At 35.4% G+C, this 21,829-nt stretch overlaps 3 protein-coding genes across 4 annotated transcripts; 2 read left to right on the top strand and 1 right to left on the bottom strand.

Annotated features, from left to right (window-relative positions):
- Positions 1 to 17: 17 nt before the first annotated feature.
- Positions 18 to 8,760, top strand: LOC104883472 (uncharacterized). The gene is made up of 3 exons (XM_057391574.1): positions 18 to 192; positions 283 to 804; positions 8,705 to 8,760. The coding sequence occupies exons 1-3, from the start codon at positions 18 to 20 to the stop codon at positions 8,758 to 8,760; spliced, it is 753 nt and encodes a 250-aa protein (XP_057247557.1).
- A 1,778-nt stretch (positions 8,761 to 10,538) lies between these two features.
- Positions 10,539 to 14,522, top strand: LOC104883438 (artemisinic aldehyde Delta(11(13)) reductase). Of its 2 annotated transcripts, XM_010667968.4 has the most exons (5): positions 10,549 to 10,836; positions 11,979 to 12,119; positions 12,268 to 12,398; positions 13,183 to 13,362; positions 13,768 to 14,522. In XM_010667968.4, exons 1-5 carry the CDS (start codon positions 10,733 to 10,735, stop codon positions 14,403 to 14,405), a joined length of 1,194 nt encoding a protein of 397 aa, XP_010666270.1. In that variant the 5' UTR covers positions 10,549 to 10,732; the 3' UTR covers positions 14,406 to 14,522. The 2 variants fall into 2 exon arrangements, with proteins under 2 accessions (XP_048490985.1, XP_010666270.1); XM_048635028.2 differs by lacking the exon at positions 13,183 to 13,362 and having other exon boundaries at positions 10,539 to 10,836.
- Positions 14,523 to 15,974: 1,452 nt separating this feature from the next.
- Positions 15,975 to 17,618, bottom strand: LOC104891638 (uncharacterized). The gene has a single exon (XM_010677354.2). It carries the CDS (start codon positions 17,616 to 17,618, stop codon positions 15,975 to 15,977), a length of 1,644 nt encoding a protein of 547 aa, XP_010675656.2.
- Between the last annotated feature and the right edge of the window lie 4,211 nt (positions 17,619 to 21,829).

The raw sequence follows: 21,829 nt of genomic DNA on the forward strand, positions 1-21,829 counted from the left end.
GGGGTGAAGCACGAATAATGAAGAAGTTGGTTGAATCTTTAGATTTTGTTTTCCCCTTACATCTCATGTTCTTGCTATTGGGAATTACAAATGATTTGTCTATGGCATTACAGCGCAAAGACCAGGATATTCTAAATGCTCTGGACCAAGTTAACATAACTAAGAAACGGTTACAAGCCATGAGAGATGAAGGTTAGGAAGCTTTATTAGATAAAGTTTATTCATTTTGCGAAACACATGAAATTTCCGTTCCCTATATGAATGAAAGATTTATTTTGGAAGGAAGGTCAAAGCGTAAGGCACCAATGGTCTCAAATCTTCATCGTTATCGTGCTGAAATATGTTTTGCAACTATTGACTTTCTTCGCCAAGAGATCAACCATAGGTTTGATGAGGAGACGACTAACATTCTTTTATGTGTGGCTTCCTTGAGTCCAAGCAACTCATTTCAGGCTTTTGATACTCAAAAGTTGCTCAAGTTAGCTCAATTCTATCCAAGCGACTTTTCTACAGGTGATCTTGGGCCACTTGAAAATCAACTTGGGAATTATATTGTTGATATGCGTTCGAAGAAAGAATTTTGTGAGTTAAAAAGGATATGTGAACTTTCTTCTAATCTAGTGAAAACCGGAAAACATGTTGTATATCCAATGGTGTATTTTCTCTTAAGGCTAGCTCTAATCCTTCCAGTTGCTACAACAAGTGTCGAAAGGGCATTTTCTTCCATGAATTATGTCAAGAACAAGTTGCAAAATTGCATGGGTGATCAATGGATGAATGATTGTTTGGTAACATTCATAGAAGGTGAGATGTTTGGTAGAGTCACAAATGAAGATATTATGCAATATTTTCAGAAAATAAAACCTCGTCAAGGACAATTGTCAAAAAAAGAAGACGAATCAATATTTAAATTTTTGTTAGGTTGTTTTAAGTTTTAATAAATTGATATTTGTCTATTATATATATATATATATATATATATATATATATATTTTATTTTTTTTCAGTCTAAAACTTCGACTTTTGATTTTTGACTTGAACCCACTCGATGCCGATTCTAGATACACCATTGTGTATGTGTTACTACTAAAATGTATACAATCATCAAAAAAAGTTACAAACTTACAATCATTTGAATCTGTTTTGTTATTCAACAATATTTGAATTTATATAATACATAGACGATTGAATACTATATTTCGAATTAAATTTTATTACATGGTAGGGATGAAACTATAACATTATTTTTCTACAAACAAATTAAATAATTGAAAATGCAAGGAAAATTTAGGAGAAATCAATAGTAGAAAAATGGTGAAGATGAAGCTAATATATGAATAATCTTAACAAAAAATTACAATTCTTTTTTTTAATTTTAGGGCGTGCTCGGCAATAGAAGCTGTGAGGGTTGATGTTAGCTGTGAGGGTAGCTTTTGTGCTGTCAAACTAACAGTATAAGATATTGATGTTGGGTAAACTAAATTGTCAAAGTAGCTTTTTACAAATACTCCTTCCATTTTATTTAATCTACATACCTTCCTTTCTGGTGCGTTTCTTTTTAATCTATACACCGTTGCTTTTTCTATTATTGGTAATATGTCACATCTATTTTCTTCTCTTTTTTCACCATGTCATCCACTTTTTAATATTTTAATCCACTTTTCTGTTTCTCTCTCACACTTTTCAATTTCTCTTTGCACCTTTTCAGTTCTCTCTCACGCTTTTGCATTTTTTCTTTGGTTCTCCCCCAAAGTGGAGTGAGTAAATTAAAAAGAAACGGAGGGAGTAACTAGTTGAAAACTCAAACAAAACTTTAATATATGATTTATACACCCCTAAAAGCTACAAATTGTAGCTTTGGACAAACACTGCTAAAATACTATTTATACCACCAAAAACTACTTACACCACTACCTTTCCAAACACTACTATTTTTTTTTTAATTAGTGTTTTGATCGAGTCAAGACACTAAAATCTACTTAAAAAGTTTGTGTCAAACACACCCTTAAAAAAAGAATTCATACAAATCTAAACAAAGAAAAATTCATAAAATAAATTTTTTAAACAAAGATAAAGAACAAATCATTAAAAACATAATTATCTGTCGAAACATCCTAAGTTTGTAATATTTTTAGTAACAATTAATATACATTTTAATAGTAACACATACACCTAGTGTATGTGTGATCCACATACACTATATGTGTAGCCTTTGCACTCTCTCCTTTAGGAGAAATTCGTCCATACAAATCAATGCCCATGGTCAAACGAATTGCCTTTAAAATTAGGATACAATTATGCCCCATTAGATAGTTATGCACCAAATTATCTAATCACAAAGACTCTATAACTAATAAGCTTGATTATGTAACCTAATATGCATCTCCAATCACATATCAAGTTTGAAAGAGTTTTTGGGTAAATGCAGACCCGGCTAAGGCTCTATGCAAGGTGAGCAAATGAACAGGGCCCCAAAATATAAGGGCCCAATTTATCTGCCCAATTCTTTTAAAAAAATATCTACTTGCTGATTTCACGCGTGAAAAACAGCTACCTCGATCTCTTATGACTATAGTATTTTAATCTAAGAGCATCTTTAACAGTGTAGACCGGCTAGTAAATTAGAGCAACTTGCTAAATAGTTTGAGGGAATACGAAAGATTATCTATGCCTAGTAGTGTCAAAACAGGCTCTGGGTATACCCACGGCGAACCAGGTCAGACCCGGACAAATAAGGATTCTGATTGTCAGTGCCCTAGGTCATGATTAGTCAAGTTTTGTTCAACTGGGTCAAACACATTGGAATTATTGGGTTCTCGGGTGACGGACATGTCTGAGCGTTCCATTTACAAATCGATCAATTCCCGGATATAATCACCTATTGACATTTTTTTTGTCGGGTTAGCGCAAGTCGTATTTAGTTTTCATGTATGGTTGCTTTAAGTCAAATGTACTCGGGTTGAGTTAGTAATGACCTTAGTTCTATCATTGTGAAACATCGGGTCTATTCGATATTGAACGTCATTTCAACTTCGGGTAAATCCTGCTCGGGTCATCTTGATTTTGTTATGGATTCTGTAAACAAATCATATTAATAAAAGTACTAAGATTGACATATATATACATATGTGTGTATTCGATAAATATATGGATGACAACGAAAAACCAATAAAAATACTATATTGATTACCGTGATGTTTAGTGTATTCTATTAGTCAACTCTTATTTCGAATAATCAACTGCGTAAAACGACCCTAACGAGTAAAGGAGTAGAACGACTCTTCATATGTTTTAATATTAATATTATAACCAATAATGACAATAATAACGAGTAGACGATCAATTCCAAACTTTATATAAATGATTTATTATGATAAGCATTATGATTGATATATAAGTTTTTAAATAGCTATGATGGTATGTAATGAGAAATTATACTAATAAACATAAAGCGACAATGATAATAGGTAAAAATACAAATAGTAACAAGGCTAACAATAGCAATATTAATATAAATAAGAACATGAATACTAACAATTAGGGATGAGCATGGGTCCAGGACCCTACCTGGACCCTGTTGGACCCGACCCTAATTTAAGGGTCTGGGTCCAACTTTTTCAGACCCTAAGGGTCCGGGTCCGGGTCTGGGTCCAAGTGAATTTTTTAGGGTCCGGGTCTTAAAATTTTGGACCCACAGACCCGACCCTTAGACCCTAAACTTATTTAATATATACATTTTTATATTTTTCTTAAAAAAATAAATTGATTTTCTAAAAGACTTAAACCTAAATTAAACACCAAAACACCCATTATGAACTCTTATGTAAGTTATATTAGTTTCATTTTTTTTTTCACTTTGTATGTCTGTGTTTGTTTCGTTTTTTTTCACTTTTTATGTTTGTGAATTGTGTTTGTTTCGTTTTTTTTTCAGTTTATAAGTTTGTGTTTGTTTCGCTTTTTTCAATTTTTGTGTTTGTTTCGTTTTTTTCAATTTTTGTGTTTGTTTCATGCGAATTTCAGATGATTATTGATATTAATAATGCTGAAAATTTGGCAAAATAAAGAATTTAGGCCTGGACTCTCCAGACCCTCTAGACCCTCCAGACCCTAAGGGTCTGGGTCTGGGTCCAATTTTTTCAGACCCTTAGGGTCCGGGTCCGGGTATGGGTCTACAAAAAAATTTAGGGTCCGGGTCTAGGGTCCACCTGGACCCGACCCAGACCCTACCCTACCCTTGCCCATCCCTACTAACAATAACAATAACAATATAGATACTAATATGTTGAATCATTTTAATATAAGATTGACATCAAAATAATTGTAAAACCAATCTAATACTTTATAGATTATAAATTAGTATAACAACTCTTAATATGTTATAATACTATAACAAAATGACAATCATACGTTCATATGTTTACAACGACGGTTCATATGAGAACTGAGTGATTATAAGAAGGGTTCATATGTTACACAATAATAATAATAATAATAATAATAATAATAATAATAATAATAATAATAATAATAAATAAATAAATAAATAAATAAATAAATAAATAAATTATACCTCCAAATCATTATCTCTTATAAAAGCTAACCATAACTTATTAAAATAAGTTAACTGTAAACAAATACTCCCTCCATTTCCAAAAGATCTTTCCTCTTTCCGTTTAAGGGTGTTTCCAAAAGATCTTCCCTCTTTTGCTTTATTCCTTATTTGGCAAATCAAATTTCCCTATTTACCCTCTCATGTCACTATCATATGGTCCACCATTACATTATTAATTCAATTTTACTCCCTTTCTCTCTCCTACTTTAACCCCTTTTTATTTGTTTATTTATCTTAACCCCTTTCTCTCTCCTACTTTACTCACACCATGCCCCACACAACTTGATTATCCTTGGTATCTGTAGGAACAGTAAGTGGGAAGATCTTTAGGAAACGGAGGGAGTAACAACTATAAGTTAAGTAAAGTTAGCAAGTACTTACTAGCTAGTTACTAAATAGTAACTTGTTAACAACCATGCATATAGTTTAATACTAGTATAAGATTAACAACCATAACAATCCCTTATCTTTATAAGTTATAAGATTATTTAAGTTAATTGTTTTTATGTTATACTATAGTTTAATACTAGTATAGTATTTATGGACTTCTCTTAACTTTGTATATGTGTGTGACTATAAAGAAACTATTTTATCAGTAGGCTTATATATGTTAGTACGATATAACAATATTTAGTACGATATAACAATAACAAACCTATATAACGCGGTATATATGTATTATATTGTGACTATATATGATTAAGTATAAACAAACTATTTAATCAATATGTTTAATCATTTTAGTAGTACTATACATTGGTATTAAAATAATTGTAAATCCATTCTAATACCGTATTGATTATAAATTAGTACAACGACTCTTGATATATTATAATATTATAACAATGACAATCATATGTTTACAACAACGATTCATATGAGGCTTAAGTGATCATAACGAGAGTTCACATGTTATACGATAAAAATAATAATAAACACAACAACAGTTTACATAAATGATAGTAAACATAACGAGAGTTCATATGTTGTACGATAACAATCTTATGTTAACTTAGCATTTAGTCAGTTACTCACATAGACTTATACCAACTCAGTAACTCACTAGCTTGTTCCTAGATAATTGAAGAAGTTGTTACTATATATGATTAATGAATGTATCAATTATATAAATTAAAAGCTAATTCAAGAGAATAGTACACTATTTTATCTAATTCAAGATAATAGTACACTATTTTGGATAGTAGTCTTCATGTTAAATGCATTTTGAAACTAAAACATGTATTTGGATAATTGGATTGAAACAAGTTGTTATCGGGCGAGATCAAAACATTACATATAAGTTCACTTTAATAAATATAATTAAACTATTACTTAATTGAGTGTAATAGACTGATGACAGTTGTATAAGTAACACCATAAATATGGAGTCTAATTAAAATTAAGAAACTCATTTCACAACTCTAATTAAATTATAATAATAATAATAATAATTATAATTATAATAATAATAATAATAATAATAATAATAATAATAATTGTAATATCCTGGAAACTTAAACGTGTTTAAGTAAATAATTAATTTTCTTATGAGTAGTTAAATTATATTTTACCTAAAGTTCCACTAATTAATTAACGTATAATAAAACGAATATAAAAATTTCCAACTTAAAAATATTAATATAATAGTGGCGATAATTTATAATTTACGATTTCACGAGTTAAACAAGAGGACTAATGTAGTTGCAATTCACTTATAGTACAAAAAGTCAACATTTCACCCAAAGTGTTACTAAGTCACGTTGATAAGTGTTAGTGGGGAAATTCTGATTTTTGGTTGAGAAACAAAAAGGGAAAAAGAGAAAAGAGAAAACAAAGCTGTGGTCAATTCCCCCCCATTAATGGTGTCTTCTTCCTCACTCCACCATGTCCATTTGTCACCCATGCAATCACAACTTTCTTCTCCTTCATCAGACAAATCTGTCACCAATCCTCACCCAAAGCTTCTTCAAGTTGACAAATTCAGATTATTTACTTCACCATCTTCCTCCCAACCACTGATTTTAAAACCTCCAAACTCTACTATAAATAGCCATGGAGATTCAACATCAAGAACCCACCAACAATAACCTTCATCCTCTCTTCTCTCTCTAATCAGAAATTCAGTCAATAATCGCCGGAAAATTTGTAACTAAAAGAAATCCAAAAAGAAACCCCCAAATTTTTACTCTCTCTCTTCTGTTTCGGTCCCCCCCACGAAACACTCCCGTCGGCCACCGGGCGACGCCGGTCTCGCGCCACGCTTAGTCGCCCCCTCACCTTGCCGGCCGCCTGCACAGCTTGCCGGAGATCCGCGCCAGCAGCTTCATTCTCTCTCTCTCCTCGCGCTGTCTCTCTCGCCCCTCTTCTTCTTCGCACGACGCTGCTGCACGCGCAGCACTGCCGACGGCCCGCGCGCGCCAAACCACCGGAGATCACCGTCTGAGATTGCTGCTGCTCGCCGTTCACTGGAGTCGGCGTCCTATCCCCTGCCGGAATCTTCGTTGCCTTCCCTGCTCAATGAGCAGAGGTACCACTCTTATGCTTATCTTTGTTTTCTTATAAACCCCAAGCCCAATTGAACCTATTGATGTATTAATTAGTGTTGGGCCTAAAAACCTGATTTAAGTAATTAAACTAGTTGTTTTGTCACTACCACTTATTGGGCTAAAGGTAGATTTGCATAATGTTGAATTAAACCAATGTAGACTAATTGAAACTGATTTAGTGTCCTGTTAGATCATGATAAATTAGTATATTAATTAAACATAATTATTGCGCTTAAAACCAAATTCGCTAAATAAAATCACCCAACTTATTTCCTAAAATCTAGTATTGCGCTATTTTCCATGATTACTAAATAAAGTTGAGTTGTTTGAAACTAATTAAAAATCCAATAAGCTTATTATTTATGATATGAGTTTAAGTTATTATTATTTCATTAATACTTAAGTTCATTATAATAATTAGTTACTTGACTTGTTAGTTTTAAAGACTAAATGAATATTAAAATAATGTTAATGTATCATTATAACCTTAAACTTAATTAATTATTATGGACGACTAATTAGTTATTAACTATGAACTGAATAATGTTATGTTTTCGAAAGGTTATATAATATGTAGTAATATAACTTTAATGTTTCGATAATTCTAAAAAATAGCTAAATGAGTTATTTCATTAAGTGTTGTTAAAGTCACCTTAATTGAACAAAGTTATTAACGATTAAGAAATAATGACCTTTAAGGAGACCTTTACGACGTTATAATGACCGCTTGACCTTAATAAGCGCTAACTAATATTTAGGCTTAAAAGCTAAATAACGAAACGTTCATTAATAAAATTATTCTTGAATAGATTAAAGAAGATAAAGGATATTACAAGCCTCCCCGGCTATCAAGGTTGGTAAGCAGGAATTCAGGTAACGTCTACTGCTAACACCCACAATCCCTTTCGAATGATGTTTTATGGTATTTCGCACTATGTTGTTGATTTATGGATTGTGGGATATGAAAGGTTTTACGAATATGATGATTTTCGATGAAATGAAAACTTCGATGTTACGAAAATATGAGTATAATAATGCTATGGTTTAATGATGTTTCATGACTATGATTATAATGATGTAATGTAACTATGATATTTGAAACATGATAAAGTAAAGTGAAAGATGGTTCTTGGCAAGTATGTGGGCATAGAAAATGTCACCTAGATGTGACCGCCTTTCTGGCAATATTTGGACACCGAGAGTGTCATCCATTTGTGGCCGCCTTTCTGGCAATATTTGGACACCGAGAGTGTCATCCATTTGTGACTGCCTTTCTGGCAATATTTGGACACCGAGAGTGTCACCCATTTGTTTAGGGAGACGTCCCTATATGCGATATGTGATATGCGATATTTGCCAAGTTACCAAAGTAAAAGATATATATATATGATGATGAACATGATAAAGAAGATAATGTAACATGATATGATATGTTTGTGAAATGTTTAAATTATTCTCTCCTCCCTGTTTATAAATAAAATGATGTGAAATGAATTTACGATGTTAGAGTATACTGAGGCTCACGACGTTTTGTTTTATGTTTTAGGTATGGGAAGAACAGTTGTGGATCACGATTTATTGCGTTATGGAGATTATGTATGATTCATGAGGTTTTAAGATACTTTGTATAATGGATAAACAAGTATTATTATACGATGAGTATTGTATAGTGAATTTTCAATTTAAGCTATTACTTTATTTGTGGGTCATAACCCACAGGATTAAGTTATGCTTCCGCTGGCGATTAAGGTTATGTAAATTTGTCGGGGCGTTACAATAATAATAATAATAATAATAATAATAATAATAATAATAATAATAATAATAATAATAATAATAATATGCTAATTAATAAATGATAGTTATGTCTTAAATACTAATCATAATAATTTCAATAAAAATAGCCAAAAGTTCAAATTAAAGTTAGTAAGTTACTAAACCAAGACAACAATTAGTAAGATTATAACTTATAATTAAATAATAATACTTAAACACGAATCATAATAATTTCAATAAAAATACTTAAACACTTATCATATAATTTCAATCAAAATAAACAAAATTTCAAAATAACAAAATACTCCATCCGTTTCCTAAAGATCTTCACTCTTTCCGTTTAAGGGTGTTTCCAAAAGATCTTCCCTCTTTTGCTTTATTCCTTATTTGGCAACACAAATTTCCCTATCTACCCTCTCATGTCACTATCATATGGTCCACCATTACATTATTAATTCAATTTCACTCCCTTTCTCTCTCCTACTTTAACCCCTTTTTATTTGTTTATTTATCTTAACCATTTCTCTCTCCTACTTTACTCACACCATGCCCCACACAACTTGATTTTCCTTGATATCTGTAGGAACAGTAAGTGGGAAGATCTTTAGGAAACGGAGGGAGTAATTGACTAATTATTAAAGTTTGAAGTTACTAAACCAAGACAAGAATTAGTAAGCTAAGATTCCATGTTGCTAAATCATTAGACTTAACTAACACTCCACCTATCTTTTTTTTTTTTTTTTTCCTTTTGGCCTTTGGGGCAAAGAGCTCCACACCATATCTCAAAACAAGATCCCATTGCCCTCAGTATATACATATCATCAACTAGGGGTGTAAGTTGATTGGACTAGATTGGACTTTGCCAAATTTAAATCAACTCCAAAGTTTTTTGGACTTGAGAAATTGAGTCCAAGTCTGATTGATCAAATATTTTTTGAGTCCAGTCCAATAATTTTTTCTTGAGTCCAAATTCAGTCCAGTCCAGTCCATTTATTATATTTTTTTTCGATTTAAATTCAATTATTCACAACGTTTTCACATAATTGAATTTGAAAAATTAAACTCATTATATTCATTCCACAAAATACTTAACATACATCTTCTATCTTATACATATAAATATTAAATATATATACATTATATATAAATATTTAATATGTAAAAATATTTTTGGACTGGACTGGAGTAGACTAGACTTACTGGACTCTAAAGGGGTGATTTCAAATCCAATCCGAAAATATTTGGACTCGAATTTTTGAGTCAGAGTCCAGTTCAAAAAAATTTCAATCTAATTCGACAAGTTTGAACCGGATTGGATTGGATTCGATGGAATATTCTGACCTTTTTGCAATATGCTTACACCTCTACCATCAGCAATGTAACGTGCTCGATAGTGCGCTCATGGAAAAAAGAAATAAAAGTACTAGTAGTACTATAGTATTAATTAGCAACGTGAAAAACATTCTAAATCAAGTCAACACCACACAAAAAAAGGTCGTCAACAATGTGAAACTTTCACTTCTTTATTCCTTTATGAATTATGACTACATTAATAATTGCTTTTTAGACGACGCGGAACCACAAACCTGGTGTGCTGCACTAAACTAAATGACCGTTCATATCTGAACATTATACTATAAAAGCACCTGCATTCTTATTTGTTCTTGCATCAACAAAACTTGCTACACATTGAAAATTACATCAAAACAAGCACGAAATTACACTTATTTGATTACTTGAAAAACAATATAGCTGCTATTTATTTTGGGTTAGATCAAATTTCAAAGTAAATATAGCAATGGTTGTGGCAAGCAGCTTGACCATGGGAGTGATGAGCACCAATGTCGTGAAAGAAGATCTTTTTTCTCCTTACCAATTGGGTAAATTCAAGCTCACTCACAGGTTCGATTAATTGTTATCTTTAGCTTTCCAATTTTATTTTTTTTTATTGATAGGATCTTCCAGGTTAGTTTTATGTATTATTCTCATTAATTATGGGAAGTAAGAATACAATAAAATCATTAAAATCACAACTTTTTGAAAGTAGATTATGAACGAATTCATTTTTGTCGGAAATTTCGATTAGGAAAGAGAGGACAAGATAATGATACAAATACAGTGAAGTAATTTCGTATTAAATAAAAGAAGTTTGGTTTGAATTATTAAAGAACTTATGAATATTTCAATTGATTACTGAAAGTTGTATCTAAAAGAGTAAAGTAGAACAAAGCCCATTATTAATTATGTTCTTTAAGGAAAACAAAGTGCCTAATACCTTTAAGTACTGGTATCATACTCAGCACCAGAGCACCTTGTATGAGGGTTGCCAACCTATAGCAACTAATACTACCTCCATACTTTTTTAGTTGCACCATTTGGTTTTGTGGCATTATCCATCAAGCAATTTTCTTAAGTTATCTCGCATTATTATATATATCTCGCATTATTATTTAAGAGAAAACATAGTCAAGTAGGTCTTGTTAGATTCATCTCAATACGAGGATTCTTAATTTCAAATTTTTATAATTCTTACTTACATCCAATAAGAAATATTAACGGTCAAAGAATCGTTTCGGCAAATGTAAAAAAGCAAACGGTGCAACTAAAAAATTCCAGAAGTAGTGTTAAATTACAAAGAATATAGGTTTCTCAAAATAGCACCTTTTTTATTATGCCTTGAATGTCTTTAAAAGAAAAACTTTCTCCGTTTCATAATAAGTGAAACACTTCTCTCTTTTATGTGAGAGCTTTTTTTAGAGAAGTATTTCACTTATTATGGAACGGGGAAAGTATTTAACTCAATGAGGTATTAACTGTATAAAAATATAAAGTTAAGAGATCCATATAAAATTTTTCATCTAACCTAGTAGTATTAAAGAAATGATACTATTTCACATGTGTTTTGCTAAAGTTTTAATATGTTTTTAAAGTGTAGTTATGATTGTGTGACTTTCATATATATGCAATAAAATAACTTTATTATCATTTTAATTGTTTAAAGAGTAGTATTAATTATTAAAATTTACACTTTAATATGCATACAGGATAGTATTGGCCCCCATGACCAGATGTCGAGCTATAAATGAGATGCCAAATGAAGCACTTGAGAAGTACTACACTCAACGCTCCACTCCTGGTGGTTTTCTTATTACAGAAGGCACTCTTATCTCTCAAGCAGCCGCTGGGTAAAAATTCAAATATTATACTTATCAAATCTTGTTATTTTACCCATCATCCCAATTTTAAATTGTTCTTTTTTTTTTGGACAAGGTTCAGGTTTAAAATGTACTCCAGTTTATTGAGGTATACTAATTCTGTCCATGATTGTGCTAGGTTTGCGCATTGCCCGGGAATTTACACAGACGAACAAGTGGAAGCATGGAAGAAAATAGTGGACTCAGTTCATGCCAAGGGCGCTATTATCTTCTGTCAATTGTGGCACGTCGGTCGGGTTTCCAATCAAGGTTTATTACTACTCACAAGTTATAATCCTCGTCAACACATAAAAAAATTAACCAAAAGAACTTATATGGGAGTCATAATTGATAACAATACTGAATTAAGTTTTATATTATGAATATCATTCTCAAGATTTGCCAATTGAACTAGTTAACATTTGCACAACATATTATTTGTTATTTGCCATTTCACGTCTTTTAAAAAAGTTGCGACTTTTATCAAACTTTCTAGAGTTAGCTATTGAAAAAATTGAAGCATCATGAGCTTGGAACTCTTTATGTAACCTTTTATAAGACGGCTTAGGAAGAATAGTAATTGAATGAGGGTGTCTCATATAAATTTTCTATCTTACAATATATCCTCACTAACCCTCTTTTTAAATCCATAGCAACATACTGTATTGATCATTGAATTGTATTCTTTTAGAGTATAGTTTATAGGGCTAAACATAGATCAATGTTGATTATGTGATTGGCTAAAAGAAAACTATAGTAGATATTAGAGATAAGAGTATGTGTCATGTCAGATTGTCAGGAAATAAATAAGAAATCTTCCTAGAAGGTGGCTTTTTTGTCTAATGCTGATGCAATCTTGTTCTAACTAGTGTTAGTTAGACTCTTTGAGATTTGATGTTTTTACTTGTTATTTTATTCTTGGTGATTAATAAAACTATCAGTCAATAGACCAAAAAAATGTGTTCTTAATTCTAATTGTTGTCACATTGTACAACTATATCTAATTAAAAGGCTAATTGGACCATAATGCTATATGAATTATTGAATGAAACAGTGTACCAACATGGCGGTGCACCAATATCGTCAACAAACAAAGTCTTGTCAGATAAATGGAATATATTAATGCCAGATGGTTCACACGAAAAGTGCACCCCTCCAAGAGCATTGAGCGTGCCTGGAATTTTAGAGGTCGTCCAACAATATCGCCAAGCAGCTCTCAATGCCATTCATGCTGGTATATATATTTCCTAACTTGTTTCTTGGTCTCTAGATGTACCAATTGTAAAATAAAGCTCTATAGGTGGATGACATCTAGTTTAGTCGGTAAAGTCTTGTAGGGGTGGCACCCAAGACTTGGACTAGATATTGTCCACATCATTACACTTAGTCGCTGATTTATTCGTTGTACTGGGTATAAACTAGTTTTTATTTCGAATTCGAAACAATTATCTAAAGCTTTACAGGTGGATGACATCTAATTTAGTTGGTAAAGTGTTATGCGGGTGGCACCCATAGCTTGGATCAGATACTGTCCACATCATTACACTTAGTCGCTCATTTATTCATTGCACTGGTTATAAACTAGTTTTTATTTCGAATTCAAAACAACTATCTAAAGCTTTTTACTACCCTTTACTAGGTTTTGATGGTGTGGAGATACATGGAGCTCACGGTTACCTAATCGACCAATTTCTCAAGGAAGCAATCAACGACCGAACAGATGAATATGGTGGATCATTACAAAACAGAATCAAGTTCCTCATGCAAGTAGTACAAGCAGTTGTAGAAGCCTTAGGAGATGAAAAAGTAGCAGTAAGAATCTCACCAGCAATAGATCACTTTGATGCAATTGATTCCAACCCACTAGCATTGGGCCTAGCAGTCGTTGATGGGCTCAACAAACTACAATCCAACTTGGGCTCAAAGTTGGCTTACTTGCATGTAACTCAGCCCAGGTTCACGGCCCGAGGTGTGGTAGATAAGCCTGCTAAAGAAGCCCAAGCAGATGCTCAATTGTTGAGGAAATTAAAGGATGCATTTGAAGGGAGTTTTGTGAGTAGTGGTGGGTATACTAAGGAACTTGGGATGGATGCTATTGCTCAAGGAGAGGCTGATTTGGTTGCTTTTGGAAGGCTGTTTATCTCTAATCCTGATTTAGTACATAGGCTTAAGGTTAATGCACCCTTAAATAAGTATGATAGGACTACATTTTATACTCATGATCCTGTTTTGGGTTATACTGATTATCCTTTTTTAGGGGAAGAAATCCTTCATTAAGTGCCGAGGGACTTGGTATAGTAGCTTCATTGTGATGCATGCAATAAAAGAGTCACTGTTATCATTTTGTACGTGTGATATTAATTTTTGACCTTCATATAATTTTTCAAATTTGTTTGGATTGGATAGTCAAGTAAAAATTTGTAGTTCTGTTCAAACATTTGTCTATCTAGCACAATAACAAATAAGAATGGTTCATTTCACCATATATACATGTAATAGACTAATAGTTATTTCTAAAGCTGAGTAAATTTTTTTAAAAAGACCATACAAATAGGTAACATTATCAACTGATTTAAGAAGTCACGTGAATTGACAAATAGCTATTAAGCCAAACAAAGTTGTCATAGAGTGATTCCATTTATGGATAAGCTCTCAGTCGGGATAATGGAAATCTTTTTTTATCTGGTAATTAACTAATGCAAGTAGGGTCAACTCTCATGAGTTGGGGGGTAATAAGAGGGATCCCAACCTATAAAGAATCTTTCAAAGACTGAAAACTGAAGATATAATTATACCTAAAAGCAAATATCTACACAAACTCTTCAAATTGGGGCTGATTAGAATCGAACAACAGACCATGAGGTTCGGAGGTGGGAATTCCAACCATGGGGCTTTCATGATGCTCTCAATGGAAATCGTTTATGATTCCACAAGTATCCAAGTATGTCAAAGATATTGGTTCTCTTAGAGGTGATCATTTTGGCCCGTCCCACTGGCCCGGCCCGGCCCGTTTTTGGGCAGAATTTTTCGGCCCGCGGGCCGGGCCGGGCCCGGCCCGGTCATTTTTTTTTGTTTTTGGGCGGGCTTTGGGCAAGCTAAAAACGACTTTTTAGTCTATTTTTTGGCCCGGCCCGTTTTGGCCCGCAAAAGCCCGCTAAGCCCGACCCGTTTTGGCGGGCTTTGGACACAAAAATTCGGCCCGAATTTAGGCCCGGCCAATGGGCAAATTTTTTTGGCCGCGGCCCGGCCCGGCCCATGATCACCTCTAGATTCTCTAATGCGCTAGTAGGTCTGCATTTCAAAAATTAGATATATTTGCATGTATTTGTTCTATATCAGATTATTGTTAGCTTGGGACCAAGTTGTGTACTTCTAGTTGTCTATAAATTTAGATAGTGGGATGGGAATAAGGGTCTATGAGAGACAAAGCCAAGATATAGTGCCTAGGTTAAAGTCTAACATACGGGTTAGGTCTTGCCGTCTTGGATGCGTGAAGGGGTCTTGGGTGCGTGGAGGGGTCTTGGGTGCGTGGAGGGGTCTTGAGTTCTAAAATTAAATAGATTAAGCTAAAGATCTGGAAAGTCTTCTAAAGCATCGTTTCTTACACATCGTTGAAAGTTCTAGTGCATTCTTGGTGATTTTTCTTTCGATTTTCGAGTTATTCGTTAAATTTTCTTGTACGCTCTTTATTGTTGTTTTTTTTTTTTTTGATAATTTGGTATTTTATTGCTTTATTCAAAGAGGTTGGTATGTTTGGTCCAGCGAAGACCACGCATACCTTCCATTACATTGTTGAAATTACATGAAAGATAACACCTTCAGTTCAAAAATTACATGAGAGATAAGCTACAGCCAAGCAATAAAATCATCAGATCTCGTAAGACCTTGTTTTGCCAAACCATCTGCGACACAATTTGAAGCTCTTCCACGATGGCAAATTGTAACTTGGATACCCATGGAGTGGATGTTTCGAATGAAGTTTAGTACGAAATGAATGCTCCAAGGACCACCTGATTTTTCGTTACACCATTTAACTGCGTTTGCGGAATCGGATTCCACTATAAGGTGATGATTTGCGAAATTTGAGCTGCTGAGTGAAATCTTTAGGGCTCGGTGAATGGCAAAGATCTCGGTCATATTAATCTCCATGGGAGGAATTGGAGAGGAAAAAAGGCAGCGAAACTTCCCTGAAGAGTCTCGAAGAACCCCACCTATTGCTGACTTGTTGAAGGAGGGCTGAAACGAAGCATCCACATTCCATTTTAGACATGGATGAGGTGGCGGAGACCAAAGGCGAAGCTTTAGGTCCGAAGCTGGAGATGGCATCATGGCTTTGCACCCACTCCAACGAAGACATTTGGGGTTTCTTAAAATCTCCTTCGGGCTATAAGAGAAAGATGGGTCCCAACCCTTGATCCACCACCCAACTCTAAGCAATATCAATTCTTTAATCTGGATTGAAGCCATGGAAATTCCTCTGAAGATACGACAGTTCCGTTCCTTCCAAAGGGACCATAAGATTATGAAAAAAATTGCAGCCCAAACTTTTTTGAAAAATTTATCACCAAAGGGAGCCCTCCATTGAAGAAAAGAGTCACGCAGGTTGAATGGAAACGCCCAATAAGTCCCCCACATACCGAGCCACCAGCTCCAAATTTCCCTCGAAAAGGAACAATGAGTGAATAGGTGGTTTGAGTCTTCGGCAACTTCCCCACAAAAGGCACAGAAGATGTTATCCGCCGGAATAATACCAAGACGGACCAGTTTGTCACGGGTGTTTAGTTTACCATGGATTGCGAACCATACGAAAATTTCAATCCGAAGAGGAACTAAACCTTTCCAAATTCCGATGCTGGGAAGTGGATTATGAACAAGTGAACTCTTTGCCATTTCATTCTTAAAGGATTTAACTGAAAAAACTCCCGATTTGTGAGGAGACCATATGAAATCGTCTTGTTTCGAGGGGTCAAAAACAACTCGTTGGAGAGTGGAGAGGAGGGACAGCAACTCCTCGCGATCACGGGGGCGCAAACTTCTCTTCCATTCGAATGACCATTCCCATTTAGAACCATCCCAAAACCCGAAGGATGACACCACTCCATTTGGTAGAGCACTTAGGAGAAAAAGTCTAGGGCATAATACTTTAAGGGTGCAATCACCCACCCATAAATCGAACCAAAACCTAGTATGAGAATCGGATCCGATTCTTTTCCGAACTTGAGAGAGAACAAGAGGTTTTGAGATCACGTTGCTTAGGAGGGCTGAGCATAGATTACGCCATAAGCCTCCTTTTATCGGAATCGAAAGAGATGAAGGTGTGAAGTAATCATCATAGCCGTATCTCTCCCGAATTACACGACTCCAAAGCGCCTTGGGCTCAGTTATGAAACGCCATATCCACTTAAAAAGGAGGCCCGGCCCAGATTTTGGTGATGCATATTTCCAAGCCCAAGTCCACCCAGATTTTTTGGAAGTTGCAGAATGTCCCATGCTGCTAGAGGAAGCGATTTCCTGTTTAAAGAGCCGCTCCAGAAAAAATTCCTCTGTATTGTTATGATCTTCTTAGCAACCCCCTTTGGAATAGGGAAGAGTGACATATAGTAGATAGGTAAGCTTAAGAGAGAAGCTTTTATAAGAGTTAGGCGGCCTCCGATTGACAATAGACCTCCTTTCCACGATGCAAGTTTTCTTTTCATCTTATCAATAACCGGATCCTAATGACAAATTCTTGCCGCATTGCCACCAATTGGCAAACCAAGGTACAAGAATGGAAATTTTCCAATTTTACAATGCAAGGATTGAGCCGCAGATTCGAGCCATGAGTCTTCAATGTTAATTCCAAACAATGATGATTTGTGAAAATTAACTTGAAGACCGGAAGCTAAATGAAAGAGAATGAGTACCTTTTTGATGTTTCGAAGGTAATCCATGTTCTGCGGACAAAATACAATGGTATCATCCGCGAATTGAAGGTGTGTTATACAAACTCCATTATCTCCATTATCGCCAATATTAATGCCGGTCCATAATTCCTTCGAAGTCGCTTTGCAAATGACCAAGTTCAAAACTTCCACAACAAGGTCAAAAAGAAACGGTGATAGCGGGTCCCCTTGCCTTAGACCTCGATGAAGCTTGAAAGGAGAGGATGGTGACCCGTTTATGAGAATCGAAGCCGAAGCCGTCATGACACACGCCTTTATCCAATCACACCACTTAGCCGGAAATCCTAATTGAACAAGTGTTCATGATAAGAATTCCCATGAAACGCAATCAAAGGCTTTGTGAAAGTCGAGTTTAAGAACATTAGCTTTGATTTTAGAGCGTTTACATGACTCAATCACTTCACTTGCAATTAGGGCACCATCAAGAATTTGGCGCCCTTTGATGAAGGAGGATTGGGGTGCCCCAATCAAATGATCTATCACCGCTTGGAGCCGGTGTGCAAGTATTTTGGCCACTATCTTATACACGCATCCCACCATACTAATGGGACGATAGTCCTTGAAGCTCAAAGGAACATCAATCTTAGGTATCAAAGCTATCAATGCAGTGTTGCACCTCTTGGAAAGTTTAGATGAACTCCAAAATTCCTGCACTATTTTGTAGATGTCTTCTTTGATCACTTCCCACGATGCCTTTATGAAGTTAAAATTAAACCCGTCCGGTCCCGGGCTTTTGTCCCCATCACATGCTTTAACTGCCTCATCTATTTCATCTTTCGTGAAAGGTGAAATAAGCTGTGAACATTGAGATTCGTCCAGCTTCTTGAAGTTAAGGTCATTAAAAATCGGTCGATTTTTAAAATCTTCCTCAAAGATTTCCCGGAAATACTCCACTGCCTTTGTTTTAATTACCTCCGGATCATCCACTTGTAAACCATTGAGAGTGAGTGAATTTATCGAGTTCCTTCTTCTTCGAATGGTTGCGGTGGTGTGAAAAAATTTTGTATTCTTGTCTCCCTCCTTTAACCACTTCACTCTCGAATTTTGAGCCCAATACACCTCTTTACATTTCAACCATTTCCATAATTCAAACTGAGCATTTTTCCTCTCCTGTAGTTCATGTTCCGAGAGAGATCTGTCATTTGCACTTGCATCTAATTCATGAATTTTGTCTTCATATCTTGCAATCTGATCATCAATGTTGCCAAACGTGTTTTTGTTCCACGTTTTGAGAGATAATTTAACGTCCTTCAGTTTCTCTGTGAAGCTACTGTGTTTGCATCCCACCCACGTGTTTTTGATAATTTTGAGACACTCAGGATGTGATAGCCAAACATTTTGAAAGCGGAATGGCTTCGGGCCCCAATTCCTCATCACAGATTTTGCAACCAGTGGACAATGATCTGAGATATTTCGCTTTAACGCTGTCAATGTGAGTGAAGGAAAGAGGGTGATCCATTCGTGAGTCACGAATAATCTATCTAATTTGCTTTTTGAATTCCCTCTGTGCCAAGTGAATTTTGAATTTGAGAGTGGTATTTCAATCAAATTTTGTTCCTGCAAAAAAGCTTGAAACGCATTTAAACCGTTAGTTGACAAAATTTGGCTGCCTCGATCAAGTGGTGATAGTACTTCATTGAAGTCACCCATCACCCAACTAGGAATCGAGAGAGAGTTCATGAATGTTGCTATGTCACGCCAAACTTCCGCTCTATCCTCAGTAGCACATGGATTATAGATGTTTAGGAGGAGACAATTGAAATTGGATGATTTTAGCGTGCCAATAATCGCAATCCAGTTGCATTCAATCCTCGAAGATGTCATTTCAAAGACACTTTTATCCCATAAGGAAATAATACCTCCCGAGTTTCCATTCGAGGGACTTATCAACCATTCAGTGTTGCTGTCTTTCCAGATTGAGAGAGCATGTTTCATGTTTATTGATTCCAGTTTAGACTCTTGGATGAAAACAAAGTGTGGACTGTGCAATAAAATGTATTTCCTGAGCATGTTTCTTTTTATGCAGGCTCCCAAGCCCCTTATATTCCAAGAGATCACTATCATTGGGGGTATTGATGAAGTGAAAGGTGAGGGATTTAGAGTTGACTGCCAACCCAATCCTGAAATTGTTTGTCAATTATTTCGTCAATTTTCCTCTTAAGAGTGGAAGGTGAGCCTTCATAGGTCAAGCCAAATTCTTCCGCCAGCTTCATTATGTTTCCAGATGAGATTTGGCTAGATGAGTGAGGTTGTTGGGGCTGGGTGAGAGGAGGGTGATTAGCAAGGGGAGATGAGGGTAAGGCTGGGATGGATTTGGGGTTTTGCGGTTTGTTCAATTTTTTCCTGAGTAACCGTCGAAGTCGTTTCCTCGCATGGGCTTTCCTAATTGGTGGTGCTATAGCCTGCTCAAAACCAGGCGGAAAAAATGGGCCTGAGAGAGATGAGGTCGATGATGATGATGATGCATTAGTTTTCCGTAATGGTCCAAATTTGTTGGAAGTTTGTGTGGGGGATAGTGCGCGGGATAGATTACTGGGTTTTTTTGGTGCGCTTTGAATGATGAGAGGCCTGGTAAGGTTTGGCGGCTCAAATAGTATTGAAGAGGTAAAGGGTAGGCAGTCTCCAATTTTTTGGGAAGATGAGAGGCGGCTTTTTCGAGAGGGAGAGTTTAAAAAATCCTTGGGACTAGGTGGACCATTAATCATTGGAGTAATGCTGGGTGGTTCAGATGAATGGGTGGGGAGAAGTTGGAAGGTGCTAGAATTTGATTGGTCATCTTTTTGGGGGCTTTGAGAAATGTCACTTATACCCTTGCATGCATGCAGGTCTAGTGAGAGAGATCCAGGTTCAGAAGGGGGATCATTGGCCATGGCTTCCTTTGAATCAGATGATGTCGAACCCGGTTCCTCGCAAGGTGAACTGATTGGACATGTGATGATTGCTTTTCTATCCTCTGATATGCTGATCTTGTATTGAATCTCCTCAATTTCAATTAACATTTTGCAGTTAATCGTGAAAAGACAATCGGAGATCACCAAGATTTTAGCACAGTCATAATTTGAATAATCTATTGACTTCACTCTTCCAAAAACGCAACCAATGTTGTAGAAATTTTCATAGTTCCAGCCAAAGAGAGGAACACCATACACACTAATCCATGCTTCTTTCCAGATACTTGCACTGGCTGAACTCACATTCCTAATTGCCACAAACCACTTTTCAAGCCATTGACTTGCAATCATTTCGTTTTTTTCCTCAATTGACTCAAAAGAGATGAGATGTTGGATTCCCCCCATAGGTTTAATAGTTAATGTATTAACCCCCTCAGCTAGAATGCACTCAAGAATTTGGTTTGAAGATAACGATGATGAGGCAATGGCCACGACACTGCGTTGCCAAAGTTCAGCCTTCTCATGGTTTTTAACACCTTTTATCAGTCCTACACTATCACAATCCACTTCCCCAGCGGAGATGGAGTCACGGATTTTTTCTACATCTGCACCAAGTGCGCGTGAGCACATTCTACGCAGGGTGCTTGGTTTTTATGCAATAAACTCCGGAATGGGGTCGGGTTCCTGGAAAGGTACATTATTTTGGTTGGGTGGTTTGGTTTCATTTGGTGATTTTGGTTCGGAGGTGGGTTTTTGGATTGGAGAGGACAGGGGTGGTGGGGTGGGGGCTTGAGGTGGTTCTGGATTTCTTGGTTTGTCTGTTTGATTTTGGGGTTGTAAGTTGGTACATACTTCTTTGTAGGATCTT

Source organism: Beta vulgaris, chromosome 8, assembly GCF_026745355.1.
Source record: "Beta vulgaris subsp. vulgaris cultivar EL10 chromosome 8, EL10.2, whole genome shotgun sequence".
Classification (NCBI taxonomy): Eukaryota; Viridiplantae; Streptophyta; class Magnoliopsida; order Caryophyllales; family Amaranthaceae; genus Beta; species Beta vulgaris.